This window comes from Trachinotus anak, unplaced genomic scaffold (genome assembly GCF_046630095.1).
Source record: "Trachinotus anak isolate AG129_WGS33_773 ecotype Australia unplaced genomic scaffold, CSIRO_AGI_Tana_v1 ptg000032l, whole genome shotgun sequence".
Taxonomy (NCBI): domain Eukaryota; kingdom Metazoa; phylum Chordata; class Actinopteri; order Carangiformes; family Carangidae; genus Trachinotus; species Trachinotus anak.
The window spans coordinates 3,651,383-3,678,337 of NW_027273883.1; the positions used below are offsets into that span (position 1 = coordinate 3,651,383).

A 26,955-nucleotide genomic window follows, 5' to 3' on the forward strand; every position below is an offset into this window, starting at 1 on the left:
ATTTATTGTTGTATTTCACTTCCACTATTTCATTTTCTGTTTCACTGCTGCATGTACACAGACTTGAGGATTAATCTGTTTCATTCATCTGAATCCTGACATGTTGAGTCTGCAAATTTTTGTTTCGGCAAGGTTTATAGAAAATGCAGGCAGCTAAGAACACATTTCTTTTTGAGTTTGTGGCACTGAATATTAACTTTTGTCAAGTGGCCATGCTGCAACAGATCCATTCAAAAAAAAAACAACAAAAAAAAAAAAGGTCAAAATTGAATCAGTGCAGCTGAGGTCGACATATTGTGACTTCTGGTGTCCAGCATGGGTCAGTCTTCACTACTGCCTAATTTTCCCATAATGCAGTTGCATCTTTAGACTCTCCATGCCTGATAAACACCCATGTCTGTCACAGTCCACGCCCCCATTTGGTAAAAGAGGCTTTGTGACATCATCGGGGTTGTTTTTCAGCCTTAATGTGTGGTCACATTACATTTCCTGGGATGCAAATATTAACTCAAATAACTTGTTTGCCATAATCAGCCATCTAGACTGAAATCTAATGTGTCTTCGATTGAAGTGATGACAAATTCAAGCGTGTCCTCTGTCGCTGTGATCTCCAGCTGCCCCAGTCATTTGGTTCATCTTTGACCGAGCTGATGTTCTTGTTTGTCCAATAGAAATCCTGCTGTGCAATGTTGGAAAACATAAAGGTTTTACTCCAGCTTGCTTCATCACTATTTTTATTACGTCACAGGACCAGACTACAAACAATCACACTGCTCTCAAACACTGTTTATAATTTGTGATTGGTCTGATCATTTATTAGCCCGCATCAGAATGTGACTTCACTTCCTTTTCCTGGGCCAAGGCTGGAGAAATGTTGTTGCACAGAAACGTGATGTGACCATCCTTTTAGGCTTTGTTCAGACCAACTGGAGAAAACGCCTCATTCATTTGAAGGGAGCCAGAAGCCACAATGCCAAAAAAACCAAAGTCGTCTGGCAAAAATGTTACGGCATGTCATCCGGCACGGCACTGCGCTGGCCAATCAAATGCAAGAACACACTCATGGTAGATTACTCTGTGGTGTGAACTGAGTATTTTGGTTCATCTCATTATCGTCCCAACAAAAAATAACTTTCCACAAATGTGACAACTTTCAACCTGTAAGAACATGAGTATTATTAACCCCTGATGTGTTTTAGAGAAGCTTTCACACTCTCAAACTGGACTGTTTGGATCTCACTTCATGTCTCACCTGAGCAACACGCCCTCCCTCCAGAGCCACAGGAGACGCCTGGAGGTCAAGCAGCACAGAGAAGTGATAAGAAGACAGAAGTCAGCATCTTATGAGTTTCTTTTTATTGTTCAATGCATGGCCACACACATATACTGGTTTTCTTTTGCACTGTGCATGATGGGACAGTCACTATGGAAATGGTGATGTAGATGGGATACATTTTAGGAGTTTACAGGGGTCCAAACACAACCCACATTCCTCAGGGAAAGTCTGCTGGCCCTCTCTCTTCCAACTCTCCTTGGTGGCTAGCTACAACACGAAGCTAATCAGCTTCTCCCTCCCTCCTCCCTCCAACACGACACCTTGATAAATAAATTCTGACTTATACAGTCCTCAGATCTGAAGAATTTGTTCAGTGGATCAACAGACGACAACAACCCTTTCCCTTTCCCTTAAACATTCTTGCATATATCATTCAGATTTAGCTTACAAAAAGCAAAATAAACAACATCATTTGGGTACAAAAATAAAATCCAAATTAAAATCTTCAACAGGGTGACACCTGTCATGTTTTTTTTCATTTTCTCATACAGAGATAGCACAATACATAAGTCACTGGTCACAAAAGTACACTGCAAATAAAGAATAACAAAACCAAATAAAATTAAAAAAAAAAAAAAAAAAAAAGCCACATAGGAAAGAAACCGATCCCGCAGAAGTGTACATCTGTCTTCCTCAACCTTTCCAGCCTATGAGCTACGAGACCCCTGGTTTGTTTTTGAAGGCTGGAAGACTCGGGGTGTCAGGTGGATAGAGTGTGTTTTCTCTATCTTGAAGCTGTCTTCATACACCCTCCACTTTACAAGACGCAGCCCTACCAGACTCGCACATTCCTGACCCTGTTTCTCAAATACAGACTGAAGGGAAAGGGGAGGGGGAAACAGAAATCCAAACCACTGCTCTAAATATCTAAATGGATTCATCTGAGCGCGAGTGTGTTTTATGTGTGTGTGTGCGGTTTCTCTCTCGACATGTATGTACTCGTTTGCTAACATATACAGTGTATTCCTGGTTAAGGTGTGAACCAGGGGCACTTAAAAGTTGTGTAGCATCCCCCCACTGTTTCCTCACCCCGACCACCAGGGGTCACTCTTTATGTTTAGGATTGGGAGTGGGAGATCTGCTGTTTCTTATAGCGCCATTTCGCCCGCATTTCTCTATTTTTTAATTTTTTTTTTTACTCCACTGTATTTACTTTTCCAGCCCTCTAAGCTTTAACTCTTTTCCTTCGATGCAGCTTTCTTTTAAGTTGTTTTTTTGCCTTTGGAGACGCAGATACACACAGAGCAAAAGAGTGGGAGAGAGAGAGAGGGAGCGAGTGTTGTGATCGATCAGCTGTTCGCAGCACCGACAGCTACCCCCGTTGTGACCTCTCAGCCGATCTCCTTCCACTGACGGTAGAACTCCACGATGTTCTTCAGCTCCATGCCTGCCGAGCCCGCTGCCTGCATCGCCGCCTGGCAAGGGGGGGGGGGCAGTTGAAAAACAAAATTTCCTCAATATTTACTCAGTACATTCTTTCAGTCATTACAGCCAATACAAATGTTGTTCCAACACCTCTAATGAAATAGAAAGGAATCTGTATGGCTCAAGTGTAAATACTTGAACAGAACCTTTAAATAAAGTTGTAGTAAACTATGACAAAGCAGGGACAGAGCAGTGACAAACACAGTCCAGCTGAAGTCCATTAAACCCTTCTGGGTTTGGTGGTTAATGTCAGCTCTGAGCGTTTGTTCAAATCGGTATAATACAGTGAGTGACTGACCTTCATTGCTGCTGAGCGAGTGCAAAGCTCTTCCACTTGATGGCCGGTAAGAATGGTCACCATGCCGGCTGTATCTTCATCTCCGTTGTTCTGGGAGACTGTCAACTGACGACAGCTGTCCACCATCTTGTATAGATGCCTACAGATACAGAAGAGGACCAGTCAGAGTCTAAGTCATCCAATGAGAATGGTGAAAAGCAAACAGAAGGCCAGCAAGGTTTTACCAGGCTTCGATGTCCTGCCGTTTCAGTTTATCTCTTTCAAAACTTCGACCCGACTCCTTCTGGCAGCGTATGTACCTGTAGAAGAATGTGATGAGCAACATCAGCCTCTAAAATATGGGATTTTTTATGAGGAAAAAAAAGAAACAAAAAGGTTGAGCAGAGAGGAGCTTCCTCAGTCACTATACTTGTACCACAGATACACACCTGTTGCCTTTGCGAAATTCAGACTCCAGGAAGCGGATGCCATCCCTTGCTCCGGCATTTTCCTTCTTCAGTCTGTCAAGTCCATCAATTACTACAACACAGAAGTAGTCTGGGTCAAGTACCTGAGCAAACAGGCTGACTCAGACTGGCAGTGAGTCAGAGAGTGACTTTGTGAACAGGGCATTATGTTTAAAGCTGAGCTTTTAGTTAAAATAATGAGATTTTATGTCACTGCCATGTCCATGTGTTCAATCTAGCATGTTTACCATCGTTGGACTTGTCTATTCAGTCTCATTGCTCTACAGAAGCTCTGTATATTATGTGAATCATGTGTGTTCAAACCAAAGCCGTCAAACCACACAGCTGCAACTAATCAATTACAAATTAATGTACATTATTTTTTATCAATCAATTCATTGTTTAGTCTATTAAATGTCAAAGTATAGTGAAAAATAGAAAATATAAATAGAGAATATGAAATATTTGCTATTTTGTTATGATTTGTTTGATAAATGACTTAAACAACTAATTTACAAAATCACAATCATTCAAATGTATGGAGAAATTAATTATTCTGCACCAAACTAAAACAGAAGCATCTATCTGTGACAACACAACAAGTTTGAGATGGACAGAAGTACATCAAAAACCTGGGTGGGACCAGGACCAGTGGCAGAATATTAGTAGACTACTCACTTGCAAAATTATGAATTTGTGCAAGTTCATTAAAGTTTTTGCTAAAATCAAAACCTGCCCATTATGAGATGATGCACGTCTTAGCTACTGTGACAGATTTGAGTGAAACACAACAAAAAAGGACTGAACTGTCCCTATTTGCACAACCCACTGTCCCAACAATCCCACTTTTTGGTTAGAGGTATGTAATGTCTCCCACCTGTGATTAAACACAAAAACATTTTATAACAATACTTTGTGTGACAGAAGAAAATGACAGAACAGAAAATGATAAAATTTATTAAATTTAGGACTTTCTAACACCCTCTGAGGCCTTTATGAGAACATTCAATTTAATACTTTTAAATACTTTTGAAGACCTGCAGAAACCCCTGTAAACACTGTTTGGTTAATGCTGGTGTCAGATTTCAATCACAGTGTGCGATAATACTGAAATGAAATTTTAGCGCAGTAATAGAGGAATAGTCCTCTCTTACTGCTTAAGACAGACAAAGGAGGAGGCAGTGCACTGACCTGTCCGTGGGATGATGATGATGAAGCAGCCGCTGCCGGCCAGCTGTCGGATGAGGTTCAGATGCTGGCAGAGAGCAGCTGTGTCTGGCACCAGGTAGGGAGACATGGACGACTGGGCCTTGGGCTGCTGGAGGCTGCCCTCTAGCTGCGACACCTCCAACTGCAAGGATCAGACGAATAGAGACCCAATAGCTGATGATGTGTGATTAACATAAAATATATGTGGGTTTTATGGTCACAGAAACATAACATGACCATCTGAGGGCTGCTGTACTGTTCCTATTGCATCTAACAGACGTGTATTAGTGAGATTCAGACGGATGTTGGCTGGTTTATGACTGTGATGACAGTGCACAGCTGTGTCTATGCTGCTCAGATTTCACAGACAAACACAGACAGGGTAAACAGTGAGAGGACAGAGTGATAATGTAAAAACCTGTAGTCGAAGCTGGGCCATATCCCTCATTAAGCGATTTCGGCGAGCCTCCTCTTCAGCCTGGACAATCACAGATAAAGAAAGGACAGTCAACATTAAATAGGACAGTAAAAGTGAAAAAAAAAAAAGCAGTTTGGTTCTGGGTCATTCATTACACATTTTTCACAGTTATTGAGGTCAACAGTTAAACAGCAACACAGTTTTTTACCAGCTGAAGTCTCCCACAGAGTAATGATAGTTGACTGAAAGAAGGAGCCCCCTGTGGATGTTCTGGTCATTGTTCAGTTCAGATGTCACTCACCATTCGGAACTGGGCCTTGGCCTGCTGCACCAGATTATCCTGTTCGGACTGGCTGATGCTGGTGAAAATGCCCGCCTCCGGGTTGAAGTGTAGAACGTTGCCTTGGAGATTTGTTAGGAAGTGGCCAAAACTGCGAATGCAACAAACTCGCACCACACACTGGAGGAGAGAGACGGAGAAAACGTTTTAAAGATTTAAAGAGTTCATATTTTAAAGGTTTAATATGCTATATATATTTCACTGGTTTGCTAAGATTTTTCTATGAACAATGGGTCAAATGACAGGTAATGAGAGAGGTGTATCCCATGGTGATGAGCCCACAGAGACTTATCACCCCTCACTGCTCTCATCAGCATCATTTCCAGCCGCAGCAGGCAGCAGTTCTCAGCCAAATATAATTCATATTTAGCAGCTTGCTAATGTTGTTCTGTGTCTGCTGGATGTGTAAATGAGCGACAACAGCAATGTGTGCTAACATGTTAGCCATGACAACTGTATAAGGTGACAATGTGTCGGTGTTGTGGGCTGCCCCCCTCTCTTCCCCACACACTTGTGCACTGAACTTGGTGACGTGCTGGTTAGTTCATGTTGGCACTGCAGATAGTGAAGAACGGTGTGATTTGTCAACAAAAGGAGAAACAGATACCAACATTTTTTATCCCAGTAAGAAGGATCTGGTCCGAGTAAGGGCTTCAATGAACAGATGAAAATGTTTTATAATAGTGGCAATCTTATGATCTGTTTTGTTACCTCTTCAATGCACTATGCAGTGTGTGAGTTTTTTTTAAATTAGAATAGATTTTGATTGATCTTGCCAAAATTTTCTTTAAATTTCATTAACTATTGGAAGACTGAATTTGACACTGTTCTGTGATGCCCAGAAAAAAAACATGAGACCAGACAGGTTTTTTTTTTAATAGTGGGCCCAGTCTGTGGTCCATGTGGTTTACTATATGTTGCTATCATTTCAGAAAATACTGACCCACTGAAAAAAGGCAACTATCAAAACACCTCATGTTTCTACAACAATAAGCTGATCATTTGCACAGTTTGTACAAATATTTGTCTTTTTCGGTCTTCCCAATCCACACTGAATAATCCTGTGTTTGTCTGTGTGTTTGCATTAGTTTACCTCCTGTAGGGGGCTGAGGGAAGGGTTGCGGTGAGTGAAATCAAGGCGGCGGTGAGCTACACTTAGAGCAGGCAGGTGTCGCAGAGCCAAATCCTCAGGCAGCAGCAGACTCTGGACCAAACCGGGTTGCTCACACTCATTTAACAGCTCCGTCACCTCTGCGTTCAGGCCCAGCTCTGCAGTACACACATGGATAAATAAAGAAATGAGCTGGAGATGCGGAGCACAGTTGCAATAAAATAGAAAAGAAAAGAAATCTCACAGAGACAAATATTCAGTGTGAGAGCTGAGTATTAACACTATTTGTAAAGTGAGTCAACAGTACAAGGATGAGGTCAGAGCAAGAAATTAAAGTTATAAAAAGATACCTGCTAACATGAAAAATCAAATCATTACTTTAAACTGCATCAAGAAATAATATTCATTATTTACACAAGATTTTTAATTTTTAGTAGTAAACTATACACAAATGTGTATGATAATTTCATAAATACATTATTCTACTAAAATAGACTAAATGAAAAAACTGATTTCTTCATAAGAAAATTGGAAACCATTTATTAATTGTGATACTTTAATTACTTACTTACAAAGGCTTCATGCAACAACCACACATATTAAAAAAATGTGTTCTTCAGTGGCATGTGAGAGTGATTTCACTGAATCTGTGGCATTCACCAATTTTCTCTTACTAATTTTCTCACAAACAAAATGTGTGAGTGGTCCCACGTCTGTCTGACTCATTTGACTTATGGAACTGTGCTTTCAGAATTTAAATGTTAAAATTAAATAAATGTAAAAATTATATTCTCCACATCATTGTGATGAACAGTACTGTGCCAGTCCTGAATTCATTCTGCAGCATGATGAAACCAAACATAAAGCCAGAGTCACAAAGAATTATCTTCAGCAACAAGAACAAGAGGGAGTAATGCAACAGATGGTCTGGCCCCCGATGACATCATCGAGTCCGTCTGGGATTACATGCAGAGATAGAAGGAACGGAGACGGCCTAAATCCAAGGTGCTTGGAACTACCTTCCCGTCAAGCACGTTGAAAAACTGTGTGCAAGTGTACGTGGGAAAACTGGTGGTCGAGCCAAATAATGATTTAGCTGATTTACTTTCTGTTTACTGCACTTCATATCACATTATTTTTGAAAGCATTACTTTACCTTTAGTGCCTGAAACCTTTGCACAGGCTGGTTTGGCATTTATTTTTTTTAAATATATTTTTTGGCATGAATATTTTGGCATCACAACTTTAACAGTTTGGTAGCTGCTATTTGTAAGTAAACTCTTCTCACTCCTACATATGAAACAGGGTCTTCATTTCATGTAAGTTGCTGTGCAGGACAACATCAGTTACACCTGACAGTGTAAAATGAACATATTCTCAGTTGTTGTGCCGTTCTTCACCATTTCATTGTACTGTTCTTCTATCACAGTACGGCTCTGCAATGACATGACATCACCAGCTGCAGTGACAGTTTTTTCAGGTCACCCTAACACCGCCACAGACGCTGCAAAATATGCTATGATTTTGACTGTTGATGTCCCTGATCATGAAAAGGCGACATTCACTGAGCTGGAACAAGCGATTTTTATGAAGGTTTGCTGAATCTGACTTGGAACAATTATATGAGCGAGCATCTCAGAAAAAAAAGTGAGAGATTTAAAATAAACCTCAAACTCTGACTGCCGTTGTGACAAGTATAAACCTCTATACACTGCAGATTACCAGTAACTCACCAGCCTCAAGCATTTTGCTGCCATCTGGTAGCAGGTTGAGCAGCACAGACAGTCGGTTCCACAGACTTTGAGAGCTCTGCAGAGAGAACAGTGGATTACAGTTGGCCAAACACACTCCAAAAAGATGTCAGTGTTTCATAGTCAAAGCAGGAGGCGCTGAAACCTCACCTGTGCACACATGAGGATAATGTCAGTGTTGGTCCTTAGCCAGTCAACAAAAACCTTCACCACTTGGATCAACCCCTGATTGGTCAGGATCTCCAGCTTCTCTAACAGGGTTTTTTCACTATGCACTGACTGAGCGCTGTGTTGGCTACCCTCCGAATCAGAGTCCAAGTCTAGAGACAAAGGTGCAACAAAAATTGAGCAGAAAAACAACTTTAATTTCTAAACAGTTGTATCTTAACCTCTTTGTGAAAGAATTAAAGACAGAACAGATGAATAAGATCATTTCTTTCATAAAATATGGAAAAGAGGAAACAAAAACAGAGATAAACTGGAAAACTGAAGCAAAAAGCACGTTACCATGTTCATTGGTTCCGTTGGCAGTACCAGGGTTCATGTTACAGGGTGAGTCCCCAGGAGGAGGAGGCGTCTCTTGGGAGGGGGGAGCAGAAGCGTCAGTAGGGGTGGGAACACCCGAGGAAGATGAGGCTTGAGGCCTCAACAGCATGTTACTGAAGGTCGGTGCCAGGCGGAAGCAGCGCTTGGCCTGGAAGAGCTGCGAGGACATGGCCTGGAGGTTACTGCTGATGCTGGAGTCGCTGGGCATGAGGGGCCCGTTGGTGGTGGGAGGGGTGTCACCGTCCCTCTCGCCTCCTTCTTCCTTGGTTTGGTCTTCATCTTCCTCTTCGTCCTGATGCTCCCGTGCCTGACCCTCCAAGTTGTCTGAGTTCTCCGTGTCCTCAATGTCTTCCAAATCTGAGCGAGACTCCTGGCTATTCATGTCTGAGTCGGTCTCTACATCAAACGCTGTTCCGCCTTCCTCCTCCTCTTCCTCTGAGCCACTCCCCCAGCTGCCCTCCTCACCCAGGGGGTCTCTCTTGGTCTCCTTCCTGACAGAGGACGGATTGAGGGCCGTTCCTGTTGTGGTGCCACCTGTCGAATCAGCGCGGCCCCTCTTCTCTTCATCATCGTCCTCATCTTCTTCGCTCTCAAAGCCTTCGCTTAGGTCGCTTTCATCCTCTCCTCGCCCGTCCTTGCGGGCGCAGCGGCGTCGGCGGAGTCGAGAGAGGCGGGTGTACTTCTTCTTCTGCCTCTGTTTGTCCTCTTCCAACTTGCGCTGTTCTTCCACGCTGCTCTGCTTTTTGGCACCAACCCTTTCACAGCCATCTTCATCCTTCGCCTCCTCCTCCTCCTCATCTTCTTGCTCCAGGGAACCATTCTGCAGAGGCCTCTCATCAGAGTGATCCGTCGGTGGAGCCGACGAATCCTTCATCTCCAGGTCATCTAGACAAGGGAAGAAACATTCATAGTTTTTGTTATTTTCATTCAGGTTGATTGAGAAAGACATTTCTCTGAAATCTTTTGCTTCTAACAAGATATTTCACATCACAAATGAAACATTCTCCACTGGGTTATTCCTAAAAGAGCATGTCAGACAGAGTGAATAAATGTTTTCAACTGTAAATTACTCTCGACAGCCAGCCGACCTAAGATGTAAGTGAGTAAATACATTATAGTAAGGTAGAAACTTCACATCCTGCTGTACTTCTCCCAAAAGATTTGAAACCACAAAGAACACCACTTTAATCCTAAAAGATGTTGCTGATGAGAACAAATTGGGATTGACGCGTTGATCTACGTAGCAGACACAGGCACTGGGAGATTTCCTGTGCTGGGTTGACCTGGGGTTTTTATTTTTTTCCATAACTAACTTGTAGTTGCAACTGTGTGTATTTTCTTGTCCACATATGGAGACAGGGTTTTCCCTCTCTCACCTGTGGCGTCGGTGTGAAGAGGAGGCACCTGGCTCTCCGTTTCCTCCAGCTCAGCCTGCAGCCGGATGTTCACGTGGTTCACCAGGTGGGAGAACAGCGCCAGAGTAAAAGCTATGGATGCACTGTACTGCTTCGATCCTGAAGACATAATGGACCAACAATTGTTAGAGCACGTAGAATAATTTGTATGAGATATGTATTTTTCTTTTATACCAACAGAGTTCTAGATGATAATCATTTTTTACAAAGCAGCTTTTTCCCCCAGAGAGGTATAAATCATGTAGAGCTAAAAACAACAAGTTATCAAAGATAAGATCAGATTTATATTTCAATTTTTAAAGTTTTTCAAGTGTCCAAATTTCAGTTTGGGAGTCAATCCATCACAGATCCTCTTCTGATGGCCTCTGGCTAGTTAACTGCACAGCCACTCAGAGCTAAAATTAAGTGGCTGGAGTTCTCTTCCTTTTCTACTAATTATTTCAATTTGTGTCTGATCTAGATCTAGAGGCCGTCTGAAGATATTACAGCTTTTGATAGACATTTAAAGATAACAGCTACTGTTTGTTTACAGCTTTAAAGTTATAAATAAGTTATTAATATAAATATGAAAAATCATTTAAATCATTTCCAATACACAACCACCGCAGTTCTGACAGCCTTAATGTCAAACCAACACCAACCTCCCCTCTTCAGGCTGTGCACCACCATCAGACAAGTGACCACCATCTTGAAGACGAGAGTGTCGGGCAGCACAGGGCAGGAGCTGTCAGTGTGCTGCTGCTGCTGCTCCTCCTCTTCCTCGCTTGGGGAGTGGTGAGCACCACCATGTGCTGGAGGCGGCAGGTAGAACAGCACCAGGTTGAAGTCCTCCAGCACCGACTGGCAGAGTGACGTCAGCTCCGTCTCCAACAGACTACGCAGGGACACAGGAGGGGGAACAACACGGTGAAAATGTAACGTGAGGCATTGGAAAAAATAAAATAAAATAAAATAAAAGCATGGTAAACAAACACAGTTTAACAATGAATAACCCAAGGATAACAATGTAGTGGTTCAGTGGACAATACAGGCTGACCGGGTTGTATTTTGTATTTATTTTTGCTGCCTTTCACATCTGCCCATGAACTACTTTTACATTCTGTCGGCAGTTTGTTTGAAGAGCTAAGCTAAGCTCTGCTGATACTTTACAAATTCAAATATTTGATTTTTGATTTCACTGGTGTATCCAGTTTTGACATAACATAAAATGGTTAAGGATAAAAAATACAGTTAAAACAAAGGTTTATTTCCACAGTGCACTTGTTGAGGATGAACAGCGTGATACTAGTCAGGAGATGAGTGACAGTCACTCACCTGTTCTTCGGCTGCAGCAGACTCTGGAGGTACATAAAGCTCACCAGGAGGCGTTTAATATCTTTCGATCTGCAGCAACATGGTAGAAAATGATAGATTACAGACAATTCTTTAAATTATATTTAACTTGAGAAATCTATTTACCATCTATGCCATTCTTTGCCTTCTGAGCAGTTTTCTGAGGAATAGACACATTTTTAGAAATATGCTTAACTGGTTTCTTGCTCAGAGTTAGATGAGAAGAATAAATTCACTCTCACGTCTCTTCTCTTTATTACATTCATCTGTGCAGTCTAATGTAATAAAATGGAACTGTTCTATCATAAAGTCTACTTTTATTATGCTGATAGTGTCCAGTTTTTGTTGACACTGTCATAGAGGTGTTAATTCAACTTTATGTTTTAGCATTGAGGTAACAGGTAGTAATGACTGCATTAAATTCTGAATTGTTTCTAATACCCCGTCACCCTTGTGTATCAAATGTACAGCACCTCCTTTAACTATGACTCAGTAATAAACATAAACTTGAATTTCCACATTTCTGACTGTCAATATAAACAAACTCTGTATAGACAGACCTAATGGCTGAGTTGTTGCACTGGATTGCATTGGACTTCAAAAAGTTTTCATAATGAACACACCAGGGCTTGGTTAAGTGTTAGTCCTGTAAATGAAACAAAACTGCAGTGTTTTCTGTCCTGGTGGCCAAAGAATTTGTTAATCTTATTTGCTCCATGCACAATGTTAATCTAAATAATCCTGATGTTAAATAAACTCATAAACAAACATAAGTCACAGTGCAGCTTCACTGGCAAAGCCATTCAAGTTTCTTTGAAAGCTTTTGAACACCATCAGGGAAAAGCCACATGAGAGAAATCCATCTATACCTCCAGAAGCACCAAGCACAGTCTCCTGCTTATTTTACAATCTACATTTGTGTGTGTACGTTTTATTATCTTTTATTCCCCCTGAATCCTGTTACATTTGTTGCTTAAACAAACTAATTTCCCCACAGGAATAATCAATCAGCTAATCCCATCTGCAGTGAGATGCTGCATAATCCCACCAATGGTTAGAGTGCCTTTGTGATTCAAAATGTGAAAACACAAGTCGGTAATTACGTAGAGCACTGAATATCAATTGGAACAGGATTAAAATTACTCTGGGATGTCAGGAGAGTAAAGTCAAAATATTCTGTTTATTTCAGCCAGTGAACACCATTAGTGATACCACTGCTTTCCAGCAAGGGCTTGTGATTTAAGGATGACTGAAAATCAAATTTCAATTATATGAAAAAAACTTGGGCTACTTTGAACCAAAATACCAGTGAGCATTTTAATTAACAGAAAATCTACAAGAGTTTAAAAAATGCAAGAAGAAAAACAAGAAAATATTAACACTCAAGAGACTAAAATGATCTATAAGCAGCACATCCTCCTCACCTTTGCCGAGATGGAGACAGCTTCTTCATTTCCTGCTTCTTCACTTGGTGGTACATCTTGGCAGCTTTGTCAAACAGGCGTTTCAGGTTGCCATAGGCACCCTCAAAGGGGGCATCTGATTGGATGCTATGCACAGATAAAATATCTGTTGAGACTTGGAACTTATCAGATCTGGCTCCATTTCTAATATGTTTTGTATTGGCACATAAACAGTCCTCACCAGCGTAGGTAGTAGTAGGTTGCTTCAACATTGTAGAACTTGCTCCCTGCCAGTGTGCCCAGTTGGTTAAAAGGCATTCCTGCAGACAGGCAGGTGATAACATGAGTAAACAAGTTAACATTTATTTTTAGAACTGCTTGACATGGACCTAGAATCATTAGCTAATGTTCAATGCTCAATCTGTAAAAAATAAAAACAATGTGCCAAGAATTTGCTGTGATAAAAGCCAAGACCATAAACAACTTTAATAGCACTGTGGTAATGATCCTTTTTACCAAAGTATCCATTTTGATTTAGCAGAAGTTGGAATCAATCAGTACCACATATGATCTTTGTGGATACTGACTATGAACGAGTATTAAGAGAGAGTGGGGCTTCAAACTGAGGCATGCAGACAACATCATAAACATAAATTGGTTTACTGGCATTAAATATCTGTCAAAATGTCAAACTATACATTTTAAACACATAACATTACAAAGAGAATCATTTATAATTAATGTCCTCCTGAAATGCTTTCTTTTTCTATTGCACAAATGAATTTAATGTTTTTGTCATTTCCCAAAGAATCACATCTGAATAAAATTTGTTCCACAGCTGTTTAGAAACTAAATGTTCCTGTCACTCTTCCAGTGCAGAAAACACAAACTTTACTAGGTTCTCCTCAACAAAGGAAAGAGCAAACTGCTGCGTTGAGAATTTTTCATGACAGCCACTCACCCACATGCGGCATGACAGACAGGGCCTGATGGTAAAACCTCTCTGCCAGCTGCTCAGCCTCCACTCCAGCAAGCTCATTCTGGTAACGGGCTGCAGAGGAAAGAGCATTAAAAATACACAACTTTAAAATATGAAAAACAAATATTAACGAGAACAGTTGCTTTTGGTTTTAAAATCTAAACAGAAAAGTGTAAGGTGATGGAGATAATAGTTCTTACACACAAATGCACAATTTCCATAAAATTCTACAATGTTCAGTTAAATCATGTAAAATCAAAAAACCAAAATCTCTGTATCACATAAGTCTAAACCAATCATACAGCCCTGTGCCAATTATAATCTATAGCTAAGCCAAAACTTCCCACGCTGAATTACACACACATGCTGTCTCACACCTCTACAATCTGGCTAAAGAGATTCATTAATTGCATATTCTATTATCGTGTTATTACCTAGATCTCCAAGGTAGACCAGACAGCGATGACAGGCCATCTGCGCCCACTCCATCTCCTTAGGGGTGGCTGACACTGGTTTCTTTCGGCCTGCAGGGAACAATTACACAATACATTTTTTTTTTCTATTTCAAGTGTTTAGTTGATGCACTTACCCAGAATGACTTGGAGTTATGCAACAGAACAAGCAAAGCACATGGTTTGGAATCAGAGAAGAGCCCGAATGGTCCTTCTTTTATGTGGCCAAGAAGAAACTGTGTATTTACTCTACTTTTTGATAAGATACAATTATACTTTGTGCTCGAAGACAGGATTTAGGCCTTGGTATTTCTAAAGACCCAGATATCCAGTGGCACTGTGACCCTACACTTGCCTGTTTGTCCTTGCTGACAAGAGACTGGCTAGACACTTCTGCCCCTGTTTGTCCACTTTGCATAGTGCAGGGGGAACAATGACATCTGATACTGAATTCAGACAATGGACACATGACACCTTGTGTGAATGCAAAGGTGTGATAACACTAAAAAATAAGTAAATAAAATTAGGTTTAACTTTCACCCAGTGAATGCTTCAGAGTTTGTGCAGTTTAGATATTAAATCTACAAGTTTCAAAATACTCACAACACCACAGGATGTTGAGTGGAATTTGTAAAGCATTTCACAAAGAAAAAACCTTAACAGTGCAAAAAATGGTAAAAGAAAAAGCTAAGAGTGTGTGTGTGTGTGTGTGTGTGCGTGTGTGTGTGTGTGCGTGTGTGTGTGTGTGTCTGACCGATCAGTGGGTCTGTGACGTGGGTCCAGTCAATGCAGTCCTGCAGCTCCAGCTGATAATGGGACTGGATGTAGAGCAGCAGGTGCTGGTAGAAACCCACACCAGCGATCAGGTGTGTGCGATAGGCACACTCCAAAGCACTGCGACTGTGGATGTGCTACAGTGGAGGAAAGAGAAAGACAAGAGAAAAACAGAGACATAAGAGGTAGAATAACAATAATAAAAATTATTTACACACCGCTTAGGAGGACTTTTGTAGTTAACAATGTGCATCAAAAAGGCACCCAAGCATGAAAAACTAAAATATACTAAAGCGTAAAAAAGCAATTCAGGTCCATTTAATGCAGAGGAAAAGAGTTCAAAAATACAACCACTGGAAAAAATACTAAACTGGCAAATCTGATTATATTATGAGAGAATCAAGGAATTTGTGTTTTAAGAAGAGACTTCTTACATTAAACATGTGATTAAGACAACATATATGCAACAAATGTCTAAACTGAAGTGCTAAAATTTCTATGATGCCTGAATTCTTTTCTGGCCATTTTAGGGCAGCAAAAACAAGTTTTGAATACATTGACATATCATTAGCAACCCAGTTAGCAACCAGGTGATTACTTACACATCCAGCACTTAGTTATGAAGCAACATTAGCATTCATTTGGAGTTGTGTTGTGTTTACCTGATGAATGTGAGGCGCCTTTTCATCTTTGCCAACAGCTGACCGAAATATCTGGCTCTTTAAATGCTAAATGCTTCACTATGTTTACTAGCAAGATGCTAACTGTGTCTGCATTTGGTGCTGAGCAGGCAGAGTAGAGTGGGTTTTTAGAGCTTCTTTGCTAAAAACAAAGATGCTATGAGAGCACTAAGTGAGAACCTGAACAGTAAAAGGTGTGGGGTGCTGCAGAGTCAGGTGATAATTCCTTCTAAGTTCAGTTTCCATATTATATCATTTGTCTGACACAAGCTGTGAAGATTTTTAAAACAACAAATCAGCTGAGAAATGAGCCGGCTATATTTTATAACAGTAATAAAGGTTTTACTAGAACGGTCCAATAGCAGAACAAAGTGGATGTTTCATTTCCATTGGGACAACCCATGCATGACATGCACATGCTCTTGGTATTTTACGGGCTAGTGACCACAAAACATCACATGTCATGTTAGAGTTGACCTTTAAGTGGAAGTCAGAGTGACAAGCTGGCTAACAAGTGGAAAAGTGTTTGCTAACACATGCAGAGAGCAGTTTTCCACAGCTGCAGGACCAGTTACCTTCTTGTTGGTCTTGATGACCTGGATGACCTCGTAGTAAACCTTCCTCCAGAGCAGCTCCTCAGCCTTACGGCCATAGTCGACAGGGTGCAGAAACATCAGTTTCACACAAAGCTCCCTCAGCCTGAAAACACGCAGAAAGAAAAACAGATGCACACTTTCATAAGTGAAGGAGGTAGTTGGGTCACCAGTTTGACAAGTTGACCAATGAATCATCCTAGTTTCACATGAACAGGTGGGGCTATGCAGGAACAGAAATTATAGCACGTAGCCATTCAAGCTTTGACAAACTGCCTGTAAAGTAGAGTTTGAACAAACAGAAAATTGTCTGGCAACTATTTTGTTGATCAATTAATCATTTTTCATGGATAAGTGCCAACTTTTACTAGTTCCAGTTTCTTATGTGTGAGGATTTGCTGTTTCTCTGTGTCATACTGTATATGACAGTGGACCAAACAAACACTCAGTTGTCAGTTTATTAGGCACACCAGGATTTATTACAGGACTGTTGCTTTAGACTGTCTTTGTTTTAGCTAGGTGTTTTTAATAAACTGGCAGCCGAGCATATATTCATGTCTTGGCCTGACAGACACAAGCCATTTTAACACATCATCGTCGGCTCCTTTTTCCACACTTGTTTGACATTTCAAAGACAAAGCAGATTAATCAATAATGAAAATAATCATCAGCTGCAGCGCTGCTTTATAGACACTACATCCGTGACAACTGATAATTCTGGTACTATTGGACAAAGACAAATGTTTGTTGCATCACTAATAAGCCTGCCTTTCCATTCTATGACTCATATGGTCTGTGCGTCTGAGTTGTTCGCCAGAAAATTGTGAAATCTCAGTCCTCACTTCATGTGTGCAGCCAGTGACAAGATTATGTGAGTACAGCTAGGCTAGTACATGCAGTGCTTCTCATTATCTCTTCACCTGTGCTTAGTTCTTCCATTCGTCACTGTCAGAGAAGATAATATAATCATCAAAAATAACATCAGCTTCACCTTGCACTGAGGTGCCAAATTATCCTGTCTGCAAGTTAAGTACATGACTACAGCTCTCACACTAAACTATGTGATTGGGAATCTGATTAGTGTGTAATGGAATCAGATCATATGTGCCACATTCGTCGATGCTCAGGGAGGCATGCTCTTGTATTGTGGTGTAAATACAGAGGCATCAAACAATTATTCTGTTATTATCCATTAATATGGCAATTATTTTCTTGATTAACTAAATAATTGCTTTGTTTAAGAAATTATTGAAAAATACCCAAGGTGATGTTTTTAAATTTCTTATTTTACTGTCCAACAGTATAAAAAACAAAGATATTCATTATACTGCAGACAACAAAGAAAAGAAAAGCAGCAAATCTTCACAGTTAGAAGCTGTAACGTGAGAAACTGACATCTTTAATAAAAATTAAAAAATTATTGCAGTATCAAAGTATTTGCTGTTTAATTATTTAATCAGCTTGTTGCTTAGGATTAGGTTGACATAGGTTGATAAAACTCTTAATACAGTCACTGGACAGGGTGAGATACCATCTTGTCTCTCTGACTGCGTAGACAGGTATCATGTTTGTTTCTCACATTTACTTCCAAGTTCCTCTTTCTCTTTTGAGCTTTCTGTTTGTTGAATTGAGTATGCAAATAAGCACTGCAATCCTCTTCTCTTGTTGTATGACTATGGGAAAAATAGTATGTTCTTTTTGTTAAGTCTCGTAGAAATCACAGTTTCTCACAGATGGAATCAAATAAGCACAAATGGTCGTGTGAATACATTAAACAAGGATTCTAAAGCCAGATGTGAACTAGTCCCACATGTATTAACATATATTTGAATCACAGAGTAACCATCAGTATCTCTAAAAATAATTAACCAGCGATGTCTGAAAAATCCAGAAGGTATTTACGTTCTTCTGAAGGCACCTCTACAATCCCTGAGGAATTTTCTAACCATCTGGGTGCAAAAATATTGCATCCACTGAATGATAAATTAGATTTTTAACTGGTACCTAAAGTTGCACCTCTGTTTCCAAATTAAACATTAGAAAACAGGTTAAATATATTTCTCCCAGGTGATTAGAAAAGTCTGTATGGACTCAAAAATATCATCACAAAAATCTGTTAGTGTTTTAAAAAGACCCTCTGAGTTTTTTAAACATCATTGGTTAATTACCTTTTAGAGAAACCAATTATTACCCCTGTGACCCCGATGGATGGTAATAAATGAGGGGAACAAACTGGGGCTAGAACTGAACTGGACACAAGATGGATACAGAATAACAAGTTTGCCACAGTTTGCTGAACTTAACTGAAAAGACAGCATGATACAGTGTCAGTCACACCAGATAACTGAACGGGAGGTGAGCTACAGACGGCTGAGATTTGAGGTTAAACTGATGCAGATGTTCACACCAACTGGACAGACGACACCAAGACTGTGGAAGCTACTATACTGCTGGACATACTTGTTGCGAAGGCTGATGTTCTCCGGCTTGAAGACCTCTCTGTATGATGCTTTGCTGCCAATGATGACATCCAGCTTGTGCACAGACTCCACCACAGCCCTGGGAGGCGTTAGGACATAAGACAGCATTAGCATAATATCAAGGCTAAACATTTACAGGTCGATAAGGGATGTCTGGCGCTAGCAACCAAAATCCCTTCCGTTTCATTTCTGTATAACAAAGACAGCAGTGACAAATGCAGCACATTTACCTAAGTTACACGGCCAAGTTTGGAGGGGCGTTAGGCTAAGTCATTACTGCCCTGACATGTTACTCAATGGAAGAATAAATAGACTATTTCTTATAAAGAGCTAAGTTAGCTAGCACAATAACGTTCAATTAGCACCTTGGTTAGCTTGGAAAAACGGCCTCGCCAACTTACCTGTAAAGCCGCTTGATGAGAAGGACTTTCGCCTCTGGTTCACTGTCCTGCCCTGGTCCGCTCATATTAGCGACTATCCGGTTGTTTGATCACCCGCTCCAGCGTTTAGCTGCCGTTTCCTCCAACCCTCGACACACTGTTGTCACGGCTACTCGGGTTTGTTCCCCGGCAGTGACAATCCTGTTGATAGCCAGCTAGCGCTAGCTATCAAAGTAGCGTTAGCTTTCCTCCCCTTCCCTCCGAGTCTCTTTCGTTTCTTGTGTCCTTTGGCAAGACCCCCTCTACCCATCCGTTCTGAACCCGGGTAGGAGGGGGTGCCCGGTGATTTACGCTCGTCCTGGTCAGCTAAAACGCTCTGATATTCTTCTTGTGTTGTTCCCTGTTCCGGCCATTGCTACGAAGGCGGCCATTATTCCTATCAGGCAGTGACCGCCTGAATATCGCGAGACTACAGATTAGATTTACGAGATTACATTGTTGGTTGCCATGTATCTGCAAATCCCTCATTTCCGAAAATCTTAATAAAAACCTGCCTTAGTCGCACAATTAAAAAAAAAAAACAAACAAGAAAATAGTCTTCGGACGAATACCAAAAATACATTTAAAAGCACAATTAATTATTGTAATCATGTTATTTGTGACAGTGGCACAAAATATGATGCATTCAGTTGATATTTTGAGAGAGGGAGACATTTTTCTTTCTGGAACATTTCTATATTTACAGTAAGCAAAGCCTCGTATGTTCCCTCCAACATTAAAAGCTTCCACCACTAACTTTGTATGTGTAATATGTTATTAGAACTTGCCTTTAGTTTACACTATCCCACCAGCTATTAATCAAATCATGGAGTTATTACAGATCACATTATGACTTCATTTCATAGTGTACAAATCTGTTGAAGCCCCTGTGCACCTATGGGCCACCCAAACCAGTTTTATTTTGCCTGATTATACTCGTGATTGAAAGTAGCTTGTGCTTGTACTTTACTTGTGTAGTTACATTTTATGCTATTTAATCCTTCTACTTCTTCTACTCCACTACATTTCCAGGCAAATATTGTACTTTTTACTAGACTAAAATTATTTGACAGCAATCAGTTCTAGTATTACTTTGCAGATTCAGATTATTAATGCAAAATATAATCAACAAATAAATTATGATGTAATATTATAGATTAAGATAATTATTAACAAATAATACAATAAGCTACATGTATCACTATGAAATCGACCAATCTGCATAATGAGTTATTTTACTTTTGGTACTTCAAATGTATTTTGATGTCAGTACTTGTGTACTTTTACTTAAGTAAAACTGTGAATGAAGGACTTTTACTTTAATTGGTTTATGATTGCTAATGATGACAGAATTGTGTTTACTAATAAGAATTGTAGGTCCCTGTGCCCTAATTAAACAATGACCATGGTCACTGTAAACTCTGCGCTTGTAATTCCTTTGATTGCCAACAGAGGTCTATAAAGATCACAGATTATTCAATTTCCATATTAATGCAGGGCTGAAGCCACAGAGAAACAGCATTTTGTGAGATGCCTGCTTCCATAGTTTTATGTATTTTTATGTATATCCTGACTGTGGAAATAGAAATGTGTGAGTCATTAGGGTGTGAGTTAATTAGCACAGTTCTACTAAGATTGTGGTTCAATATGTGACTTTTTTTTTTCCTAGAATTGTAAAAGTAATGTAATACCAATAAAAATACATTTTAAAAAGTGCAAATTTTGGCATGTTATTAGATAAGTACCTAGTTTGATGTGGCAAATGAAAGCATTATTGTTAATTTCATTGTGACATTCAGTGTAACCAAATATAATAAGTACATGGGTATATTTGATGCTCAGGTGTGGAGCAGGTTGAGGTGGATCTCTTAGCTCTGTCCGTTCTGTTTACACAGCATGAACCATTGCTCCTACACTGTGCAAATTTTTTCTGCTCTGTCCAAACTCAGGAGTTGCCAACCCACTAAGGAACTGCAGGCGATTAAGTGTAGGGGGATGAGGATAATTACAAGCTTGCTATATTCAGTTGAGTCCCCGGCTCCCAGATCCTGCCTGCCATCCTCACTCTCAGCACCTAAGGTGCTGAGAGTGAGAGGAAATGGTCTGCTCTGATCACCAAGGCAAGAATCACAGTCCTGACATGCAGAAAAAAATGTGGACAACCCAGATGAGCAAGCACTGTGATGCAACCACAAGGCACGCACACTTACCTGTGATCTAACAAAATTGGAGTGAATGAGCTTGTAGATCTAGAAAATGAAAAGAAACAGTGGGAGAAAGGCTCAATAATCTTCAATTTTATATTCATAGGATATAGCATTTGTTTTCAGTAAGAATTCAGCTGTATGACTCAGAATTTTTGACTTGATAGCTGGTTTTGTTTCTTATACAATTCATGATGCATGCTGTGAGCCTATATATTAAGTGTCATGCTGAAACATTAAGTCAATTAATCAGTAAGTTGACCAACTTACAGTATGGTTAGTTGAAAACAATTTTTGATGATACATCAGTCATTTGAAGCACATGCGGCAAACATTTGCAGGTTCCAGCCCCTTTAAAGTATGAGAATTTCTGTTTAGTTCCATTTTATATGATCATAAAAGATACATTTTTGGGGATTTGACTGTTTATTGGACAAAACAAGCAATTTAAAGATGTCACTTTAGGCTCCAGGAAAATTCCACTGAGTATTTTTCACTATTTTCTGACATTTTAAACAATTTATTAGTTAACTGGTAAAACAACTGAAAGGTTAATCACTGACTAAAATAATTGCTCATTTATGGAGATTTTAAGATTCTCTGTTGGAAATGACCAAACGGTACATCAAGACTAAAAGTAAACCATGTCTCCTACACTTTGAATGGTAAGGCCTGAAATATTCTACTTCTTGTTATATTTTTGTTGTTGTTAACAAATCCCACGAAAAGGCCCAAACCAACAGGGAGTTAGTCCGCCTCTCAATACTGTCTGACTTCCCAAACCCTGTGTGGCTCTCAGCCTCAAGCCTCTTGGTTCCTCCTGAAGATTTAAATCTTTAAAAACATGTCACAAATAAATGTTTTTATTTTAAAAAGAAAAGGATATATTATTCCCCAAAACAGGGGATGGTTCTTTCTAGCAAATGTTACTCAAACAGGAGTAAATAGTATATTTGTTGAGGGACTATTTTTTGCTGCTAATTAATATAAATTGGTGCACTAGTGAGTATTTACAGCAGCAGGACTAACGCAAAAAACTACAGCAGTCACTGATGAGTTTCAATAGTTTTTGGACAACAGTAGAGAGGAATAAGCTTAATTCATTGTTGGTTTTGGTGTTTTCATGGGACTTGGTGACAATCTGAAATAGATGGATGGATTCTTTGAGAGTTGCCCGAACTAGTGCAGAAACAGAACACACATTTCCACACCAAGGTAAGAATTTAATTATTTGTTTATTAATTAATTTATTTACGTATTTCTATCTCCAGATTCACCCACCCGAAAAATATAAATTCCGGTGTATTCCAAAGAAAACAAAAAAAAAAAAAAAAAAGGAACAATGGCATCTTCATCAACCGCATTAAAGGAATTAATCAACAAAATCAAAGTGGCAATAATTATTATCATTATTACAATAATAATTCAATGATCAGAATATCCACATTCATAACAAATCCATATACAACTGCAATACACTCTTCAACACCACTCTTCCATTAATATACACAAATCCCCAAATGTCTGTCCTGTCAAAACAACAATAGAGGAGTTCTGGGGGAGGGGGGCTATGGCTTGTCAAGGGGTATGAATATGAGTGACCAGCGCAGTTAATGGATCTAAGGTTAGTAAGAGTATAAGGGGGGGAGGCACACTTATTTAGTAAGGACCTATACAAAAACAAGCAATGTTAAGTAATGACAGAATACTTTCATGGAAGGATTTGCCAGTCTAACCGCATCTTAATAAAAGGCTAGAAGGCTCCATGAGAGGCAGAATTTGGGGAACAAAATTTCAAGAAATATATAAGGGTTGTCAGAATAAATATATAACTCTGAATGACAACCGTTGCAAACATATACCATAGGAACCTAAAGTGAAAGTCAGATACGCAATAACTCAAAAACAGGTCGAGAATTTTTTTAAAGAAATGCAGATGGAGGTTTCTGGAAAAAAATTGTGTTAAGTCTATATATGTACAAACATTGCTTGGTCACCCAAATCTACTTAGAAAAGCTTTTTAGTTGGTCAGAAAATGAGTGCAAGCTTAAGATTATGTGAGTTACTTCTTGTATGAGAGCTTCAAGAATGCAGCTATAAGTGACAGACCTTGCTGATATTTCTAAGTCTGCACAGAAAGTGCCTCTGATAGCTGTCAGCACATTTAAAAACCTTTCCATGCCTCAGTATTGGTAACTTGAGAAGACCTATTCATAGAAAGAGAGAGAAACATTAGAGGAAAAAATAACTGTACACTCTGCATATACAAACAAACTGTATATACACGTAGACATACCATATATACACATTTATCCAGTATATACACAAAGATTTAGCCAGAACACACACTTATATACAAACACATTCACTCGTTTCAGCAGGACCTCTAACATATCTCTCTCTCTGTCCTCATTTCAGTCACAAGTGGGAATAGCAGGGATTTCAACTCAGATTGGTGTCAGTGGAGTCCATCAGTAGAAATAAATGGGGAGTTTTACAGCAATTTGACTGCAGTAATGTGGCCACACTGAAACCAAGAGTTCATCCGCTGCTCGTTTAAACCTCTACAGACAGATAGTCGAAGTGGAACACAAAATAGCTGTAAGAATGTCCTTATCCAACAACGTTCGCATCGTCCGTAAATGGAGAGCTCCATGGCGATTGTTGGGCGGGAAAACCTCCGTCCGCTTTTTCTTTTTTTTTTGTTGAATGATTATAACCAAGAGGAAGGAGGGCACAGGTCACAGCAACGTGCAAACTGATGTATGGGGAGTAGGTAAAACACAAGTTTGTCCCTTTCGTCATACAGTCCTTTAGGGCAAGTATTCTCTCCACAAGATTGTCTTAGTAAGAAAACTTGGTTCATATAAAATGGATTATTTATGAACTTCCATTAGATAGAGGCATCTATCTATATCAAGAAATAAATATCTGCTGCGGAAGATTTCTGATGAAGATTTTTTCTTATACTATTGTAAGAATAAGCAGTATCATAGAAATATAAATAATAACATTCTGTCCGGTTTTTTCAAAGTCTTCATCGGAGCAAGAGTTTTGCTCTGAAGCAGTTTCACTTGTTGTATTAGGCTGTGCATATTTAGTTTCCTTTAAAATCAAAGTCTGAAAGAGATTCAAACGGAAGAGCTAAAACTATAAATCGAGAAACAGATCAAGTGTGATTAAAGTGGAGTAAGAAGGAAGCGGTTAAATAATGCTTTGAGAATCCTAGATAGACAAAGAGTGAATAGATGAAGAGGAATCAAAGGGTAATTTGAAAAGACTACGAGAAAGAGAGAGAGAGCGAGAGAGAGAGAGAGAGAGAGAGAGAGAGAGAGAGAGAGAGAGAGCGAAATAAATGCTTTGAAAGTAAATCAGCTTTGACTGAAATTTTAAGAGAAGTCAAGCACCTTTGAAATACATCTTACCCCACAATACATCTCCCCTCTCTCTCATTTTGAGCATCACAGCTTCCTTGGCCTTTGTGTTCCTCTGTTCTGCTGATTGATCAGACTGCATAGCTGTTCTTTGCATGCTTGGCAGGCCACCAAATGCTAACATATGTCCAGCCTACCTTTTAAAAGTAAAATGTAGATCCAATCACGAGGCGTCAAGCACACTTTAAAAAGATCCTGTTATCAAATCAGAGAGAGAGGGCCCAAGTAAAGATAAAAAAAAAAAAAACCAAAAAAAAAAACCCAGCATTTCCTTACATGGTCCGCTGGGGCTCTGCACCATCCTTTGAGCAAAGAGAATGGGACCAATGCCCCAAGTTCTCCCTTTGTCAGCCAATCGCGTCACGAGAGAGGGCTCTGGACATTTGGCCATGCCACCCTGTGGACTGCCGATGGTGCATCAGCCAATTAGGTTCCACATTGTCCTCCATGAAGCTTTGAGAGTGGCTAGGGGGAGAAAAAAAGGGAAACAGAGAGAGAGAAGAAACGGGGGAGGGTGCTTGATCAGGTGCTATTGAAGCATAGCTATTGACCGAGTATCTGCATGGTGGCAGTCTTTCCAAAGCTGGACTCGTCTCTTTTCTATAGTTTTTGTGTTCAGCTCTGAGGCAACTGCTTGTTTACCTGAGTCACTGAGGTATTTTCACAGCAATGTTAATTTCTCAATCACGGATTATCTCACATCTCTGAGAAGACACTAATGTTCAAACCTAGCCCGCCTTAAATCCAACATTCATCACACACAAGTAATTTCACAAGAAAAAAGTAGCCCTACAAGCTGTCTAAATAGAAGACAATCTTTTCCTGCATAAGACTGCTAGCATTATTAACATTTGGTGGTTCAACAGTTAAACATTCACTGTAAATAGGAATCTAATCTAAACTAATCTACTAGCACTGGCCTGTGAAGTACTATTGGCCATTTTGACCTTTGACACTGCAAAGTAAGTAATTTAGAGAAAAATGGCTGACACAAAGCTGAAGTGAAACTCTTCAACTCCTCTTGGTTCAACTTTCACGTTTAAACAAGCTGAGTTGTTGCAGAGCGACACCAGTGTGTGAGGCTACAGAGACAAAAACAGATTCACATCCAGACAAACCTTACAACAGACAGTTCATACACAAAATGAAGGATTATGGATACACGTTACAAACATTTCAAAGACTCGTGTTTTCACTATTTGACACAGGAGCAACTGAGGTTTTAATCTCAAAAAGACATCAAATCATATTTCTTTAAATTTACTGTAAATTAAATGGTTTACTCTAAATGTACTGCAAATTTGGTTTAATTCTATTATCAAAAATGTTCAGAAATAGTTGCAACTCTTTTCATTTTGAAACTTCAAATTATGTAAATACACAAAAAAGTATTTAAGTATTCACATTTTTTTAAGCATCAGGGGTATAATATATTCTCAGTGTCGTAAGCAAGGCTTTTAAGGTGCATTTGGTTGATGACTAGCTAGTCTACTGGCCAAAGGATGCTCAATATGTTTATCCCAGGCACTTAATGGCAAGCTTAGCAAATCTAAATGGTTGACATTTGAGAATTAACAAAATGATTCTGGCAAAGTTCACTGTAATAGAACATGGTAAAATGAAGTACATGCCCAAAACTGAAAACATAAGGGGACAATTATCAATCTGTAATTTGCATTTGTATTCACTCATAAAATTTGTTTTGGTGAAAGTTGTAAGAGAAAACTTATTGAAAATGTTTTTTTCTGAATGAAAAGTACTAATAATGGCACTATTGATCTTCTGTATATGAACACAATGACATTTTTTAACTGAAGGAAAAAAAACATATAAACTCCATTCACCCATTTCAGTCAGAGTATTTTCATCCAATCTTAAAATTAATTTTGTTTTGTGTAAACTGAAAGTAG

The 26,955-nt window shown here is 39.6% G+C and overlaps 2 protein-coding genes across 2 annotated transcripts in view; both read right to left on the reverse strand.

The window, feature by feature from the left end:
• Positions 1-1,339: 1,339 nt before the first annotated feature.
• On the reverse strand, positions 1,340-19,833 carry smg5 (SMG5 nonsense mediated mRNA decay factor). Its single transcript, XM_071470929.1, has 22 exons — positions 19,390-19,833; positions 18,969-19,067; positions 16,491-16,614; positions 15,216-15,372; positions 14,444-14,533; positions 13,992-14,081; positions 13,272-13,350; positions 13,052-13,177; positions 11,610-11,678; positions 10,937-11,169; positions 10,257-10,394; positions 8,842-9,765; positions 8,485-8,654; positions 8,317-8,392; positions 6,566-6,741; positions 5,434-5,592; positions 5,133-5,192; positions 4,697-4,856; positions 3,488-3,578; positions 3,284-3,358; positions 3,060-3,198; positions 1,340-2,751 (listed from the first exon to the last, which is right to left on the reverse strand). The coding sequence occupies exons 1-22, from the start codon at positions 19,452-19,454 to the stop codon at positions 2,668-2,670; spliced, it is 3,384 nt and encodes a 1,127-aa protein (XP_071327030.1). The 5' UTR covers positions 19,455-19,833; the 3' UTR covers positions 1,340-2,667.
• Positions 19,834-22,827: 2,994 nt separating this feature from the next.
• Positions 22,828-26,955, reverse strand: part of syngap1b (synaptic Ras GTPase activating protein 1b) — a 145,213-nt gene continuing 141,085 nt past the window's right edge. The window contains exon 23 of the mRNA XM_071468722.1: positions 22,828-25,510. Coding sequence (XP_071324823.1) covers positions 25,393-25,510 — 118 coding nt within the window. The 3' untranslated portion in view covers positions 22,828-25,392. The remainder of the gene's footprint in view (positions 25,511-26,955) is intronic.

Excerpts from the sequence above, each read along its gene's own strand:
- smg5 (XM_071470929.1), bottom strand. The coding sequence starts at position 19,454 with ATGAGCGGACCAGGGCAGGACAGTGAACCAGAGGCGAAAGTCCTTCTC. Across the intron at positions 16,615-18,968 it reads AACATCAGCCTTCGCAACAA|GCTGAGGGAGCTTTGTGTGA; the intron begins GTATGTCCAGCA and ends GCGTGTTTTCAG. Across the intron at positions 9,766-10,256 it reads TCTTCACACCGACGCCACAG|ATGACCTGGAGATGAAGGAT; the intron begins GTGAGAGAGGGA and ends TCCCTTGTCTAG.